Source organism: Centruroides sculpturatus, unplaced genomic scaffold (genome assembly GCF_000671375.1).
Source record: "Centruroides sculpturatus isolate CEXI.00-Female unplaced genomic scaffold, Cexi_2.0 scaffold145, whole genome shotgun sequence".
In the NCBI taxonomy this organism is placed as follows: domain Eukaryota; kingdom Metazoa; phylum Arthropoda; class Arachnida; order Scorpiones; family Buthidae; genus Centruroides; species Centruroides sculpturatus.
The window spans coordinates 649,216-654,703 of NW_019384293.1; the positions used below are offsets into that span (position 1 = coordinate 649,216).

General features: G+C 26.8%; 2 protein-coding genes across 2 annotated transcripts in view; both read left to right on the forward strand.

Annotated features, from left to right (window-relative positions):
* Positions 1-3,219, forward strand: part of LOC111618074 — a 6,131-nt gene extending 2,912 nt beyond the window's left edge. Inside the window, exons 2-4 of the mRNA XM_023359544.1 lie at positions 2,299-2,438; positions 2,526-2,667; positions 2,728-3,219. Of these exons, the coding sequence (XP_023215312.1) occupies positions 2,299-2,438; positions 2,526-2,667; positions 2,728-2,776 (331 nt within the window). The 3' untranslated portion in view covers positions 2,777-3,219. The remainder of the gene's footprint in view (positions 1-2,298; positions 2,439-2,525; positions 2,668-2,727) is intronic.
* The window catches only part of LOC111618675 (gamma-aminobutyric acid receptor alpha-like), a 42,865-nt gene that overhangs the window by 1,192 nt on the left and 36,185 nt on the right, over positions 1-5,488 (forward strand). The gene's annotated exons all lie outside the window — the stretch shown is intronic.

Genomic DNA, 5,488 nt, shown 5'->3' on the forward strand with positions numbered 1-5,488 from the left:
TTTTAAATATTACTTTAATTCTGATTAAATTTAAAAAAAAAAAAAGTTAAATTAATTAATTTTTCGCTTATTTTATAGGAAAAAATATATAAATTGAGTTAATAATTATATACAGCGCTAATTTAATTGATTTAAATTATTTATTATAACAATATTTATGCCTTTATAGCTACTATAATAATACATATGCAATAATGTATGAGCAACTATTGTATAGATATTTATGTGCAACGGTAATTATGCTACTATAGTTATTACAGTAGCTTACTGTTGCGTTGTTGTTGCATTATTGTACTGTACGTGCCAGTATAGATACTTATATGTCTACAATTATATATCAATAACACGTGTTACTACACTGCAACAATACATATGCTATTGTATGTATTTATACTACTATAGCACAATTTTATACTTGCTACCATAGTTATTTATAGTGCTATAATGCAACAATATATGTGCTATTATGAATATTTACTCTGCTGCAATGCAACAATTTAAATTCTACTATAGTTTAACGTATTGTATTATACTACTATAATACAATAATTTATATGCAACTATAATGCAACGATATACAGTCAGATATATGTATTTACGTTGCTACAATGAAACAATATGTGTGACAACACAATACAACAATTGATATGCTATTGTAAGTACTTATACTATCGTAGCACAACATTATATGTGCTATTTACTTACCTTTGAACAATGACAGCTAACGGGAACATAAAAATGGACGTTGTACATAGGTGGGCGTTATTGGAGGTTCGACTGTACTACTATAATATAACACAAACATATACATCCACAATATAACAATATTTCACTATTGACGCTACTGTAGTAACATATTATTCCTATTTTTGTGCATAGAATAGATTCATGCACTACGGTTGCATGGTAATATGGGATGATTATGATGATTATATACTTTAACAATAATATTTAATATGACACATAAGCTAGTTTTATATTATAGCTTACATTAAACATAGTATACAGATTTATTTACTGTAAATTACTTTACCCACAAAGAAACATAGGTTTATTTGTAATTATGATAATGATGCATATATCAGTATCTGATATACTGTTTAAGTATATCTTACGGATATTTTTAGAGACTATAGATTCTAAAAATATATATATTTTTTCTGAATTTTTAGATGAATGTATTTCGATGGCTGTATATATTATTCATACTTTATACACCTCTATTATACATATTTATAAACAAAAAGTTGCATAAAAATGTACTGTTGAAGGACATTCAGTAGTGGTTTAACTATGGAAATTTAAGAATGATTTAGACGGCTCATTATTTGCTTAGAAGTATATTTGCTAATAATATGAAATTTCTAAAAAAATTTAGTTCATAGTACGAAATTTTATAGAAAGTGATATGTTTTGATAGTTTTTTCACTGTTTGAATTATTTCTGTGTGTTTTTGACGAATTTATGCCTTATATAAGCATATTTAGTATATAAAATTCATCAAAAACACGTAAAAATTACTGAAAAAAAATTAAAAATTTATCAGAAATCAATGTCAAAAACACTACTTTCTACAAATTTTAGTACTTATTCGATACTAATTTAGTTTATTTGAAGAATTTATGGATTAAATTAGTTTACTGAACATAAAAATTTATAAAAAGTTCAATATTTATGAAAAAATCAACGATCAAAAATACTAATTTTTAGGCAATATTTTTTTTTTACCAGAAAGTCTTTATGAAATACTCGATTTTTAACAGTTTAAAATACATTACAGTAATAACTTTACTGTATTTTTTTCTCACTGACTTTATTGATCACTGATTAAAATACTGATTTAAATATAATTTTTAAAAAAAAGCATAGTTAGAAAGTGATTTGCTTTTCTACGATTGCTGATAATGCAAATCAGTTTTAAAACTGATTTGCATTATCAGCAATAACACCGGCAAGAAGTATGAAAGTTTAATTACGATTCAAATACTTTTCATTATGTCGTCAATTTATGCAAATTTCTAACATAAATATAGATTTTACAAATACGTGTGCTGGGCTGTGAACGGCTCACGTATTTGTAAAATCTAAGTGACTCGTACAACATGGAATTCATATAAAACGGGATAATCAAGTGTTATAGGGGGTCGACTGTAGCTTGTCAGTGTTTAGACACGTGTCTTGCAACGACATTATCGCGTAAACAGTTAATTGATGGATCATTTGCTATCAAATTAATAATAATTCAACATTTTGTTAATGAGAATCTCTAAATACTTCTAGATATAAAGTGATTTGAAGACTGACACAGAACAAAGCCTATGAAGTAAGACGATCGAAATATCAAACAGGTTTTGCCTTTAATTCATCACAAGTAAAATCGAAGATTGCAACGTTTACTACATTTCACTTCCTCCAAATTAAAAGTAACAAGAATGCAGGTAATACACTATTATAACGGTAATTTAAATCCTTATAATTCTTACATTTGCAAATAATTGTTGACATAAAAAGAAACGATCTATTAGTTATTTCCTACTACATCAATGAAAATCTTTCTACTGAAGAACTTTGCTATGAGAATTTACGTGGAGAAAGTAGTCAAATGGCATCACTTGCAATTACGGAACGAAATCAGTGGCCAATAGACGTCTTGTCAAGTATTTTGCAGTAAGTATTAATAAATAAAACAACCAAGAAAACAATTTTTAAAAACTTTTATTATTACAGGAAAAGAGAATATATGAGAAACCTGTTAGTAAGTGACTGTTTGCATTAATAAATCAGATGGAGAAAGAAGATTCAGAAAAATATTGCATATGAAGAACACTGTTGCAGATTAGTGGCTTGCAATCAGTGGCAACAACAGAACAAAGAGGAGTAATTGCATCAAACAATAGCAGATAATACCAGAAAACCATCTTTATGTGAAAATACATATTTTTTATCAACTTGTTATATAATTGATGACATCTTTTAATCGTGACAATTTAATTAGAACGTGTAATTCTTCTGATGTGGCATGTAAATTTATAATGTATGTTTTTCAAATTTATTCTATACCATGTTCTTACAGTTGAATATCCTATCTCAAAAGTAAATAAAATGTTCTATATTAGTAAACGTGCAGTGTTATATTCCGGAATATTTATATATAAAATATTTCACTTGCCATTCTTATCAGAAAAAGTAATCACAAAATTGTTTTTTGTTACTTCAGTCGTAAACTGAAGTACACTTAATTTTAATCAGCTATTGATAGAGGATTGTTGATGGATCATAATTGTGAGATTGCTGTTGAACTTCTTTTAAAATTTCCTTAAGAAAACTGGGACGACTTCTTCCCAAACTAAATCTATAAAAAAAAAAATGGCCTTATTTATCAACCTCCTGAAAAAAACGTTCCCATGGCATCCTTACTTTTAGTACATTTATAATTGGCAAAGTTTTCTGAATACATATTTCAAATTCATTTAGCAATTATTGTTTTGGTAAAATTATCTGAAAACCTTGCACAGTTCTTCAATATTCTCACAACTTTAATGTTACACTGTTCACAGCCTGGCACACTTACAAATAAGTGTGCCGGGCTGTAAACAGCTCATGTATTTGTAAAATCTAAGTGACTCGTACAACATGGAATTCATATAAAACGGAAAAATCAACAGTGTTATAGGGGGGGGTCGACTGTAATAAGTCATACAATATATTATCCCTATCGCATAAATGATAACACTTAAGTTGTAAGTGTTTTGTGTAATGTTTTGCAGAGTTTATCACCTTGATTCTATTATAACAAAATAACACATTTTGCCAATACACTTTTTGTTTCATGCAGAAAAGAAATTGTGTAAAGTNGTAATAAAAGAAATCTTAACATTAATTTGTAAATTGTAATGAGATGAGCTTCGTTGCATGGCAGAATAATTTATGAAGGATTGCTATTTTGTACGCACGCATTTAACATTTTTATACTGTTACAGTAACAATATTTTTAATATAAAGTTTTAAATATGTTGCTGCAGGCTTTCAAAATATAACAGGATGCTTTCGTGATGCTATTATTTTTTGTAAACAGAGTTTAGAATAATGTTATATCACTATAACAATAAAATTTTTTGATATGTATGATTCAAGTGTTTTATTAAGGAATAGGATGCTCATATTTTATAAAGAGTGTAGTATATTACGCTACTGTACAACACTGTAATACTATATTATAGACTATACTATACTACTATACTGTACTCCATACTATATTTTATGTTATACTATACACTGACTGTTATATTATACTGTAAACTATACTACTAAATCAATACTACTTAGCAGTAGTTATATGAATTTACGATTTTATGCAAGTACTTTATAATATACTGTTAATCTTTTATGAGTCTAGCATTTATTGATGCTACTATAGTAATAAAAAATTCGTATATAAATGTACTGACGTTAATAATACACACAAAATAATAGTAATCGTTAATATAATACAGTATTTTACAAATTACTTTGCTTCAGAGGTACTGTAAAAGTAAAATACTAATATAGTAACAAAAATTATTTTGTAAGTTTACAGATACGCTGTAAATTCCTTACAAATAAAGAAGTGCTTATAAGATTAATATGAATCAATGTTGTTACTTATAAGATGCTGTTAATTTTATCAGCATTAATTCATGCTTCTCTTGTAACAGCGTTAATTCATACTACTATTGTAATAAAAATGCTACTGTATAATTCAAAAATAAACAACAAAGTATAACAAAATGACTTATAAAATGCTGTCGAAATCAACAGTACTTTATAGATAACAGCATTGTTTATACTACTATAGATGCAAAATACTACTACAGTAATAAAGCCAAAAGAAAATCCTTTCAAAAATATCATTTACAGATAATAATTTCTGTAAAACGAATTTGAATTGATCACGATTATAGGCCATATAAATATATACACTTCATATATATATCTTTGCCTTGAGGGAAGGTTTCTTAAATTGAATGTACCCACTCTTCTTACATGTTTCTCTATATATTTTTTATGTTTATAGAATTATTTACAATATATACTTCCTTTATAAAGATAAAAGAACATAAAAAATCCCCAGATTTTTTAGAATCGTTCAAAAAAAAACTGAGAAACTATCTGGTGACAGTAAGATGCAAATGCTTTTAACTGTTTAGTTTATGAGCTTGAATGGCGTGTGGGTTTTGTTTTTTGTAAAAATGTATTTTTTTAGAGGATTTCTTTATTTTGGTATAACTTCGAAGATGATTCAGCAGACAATTTGTGAGATCAGCTTTAAGAAAAGAATGAAAATTATCGATTAGGATTGAAAAAGATATAGTTGTAGATGTTGATAGAATGGTCTAGGATCAGGTATCGATACAGATGAGAACTTGAAATGAGCAAAATAAAATTTCAAATTCCGAATTTTCTATTGAAGTTTCTTTTTCTTTTTTTTCCAAATTAAACAAATTCAGTT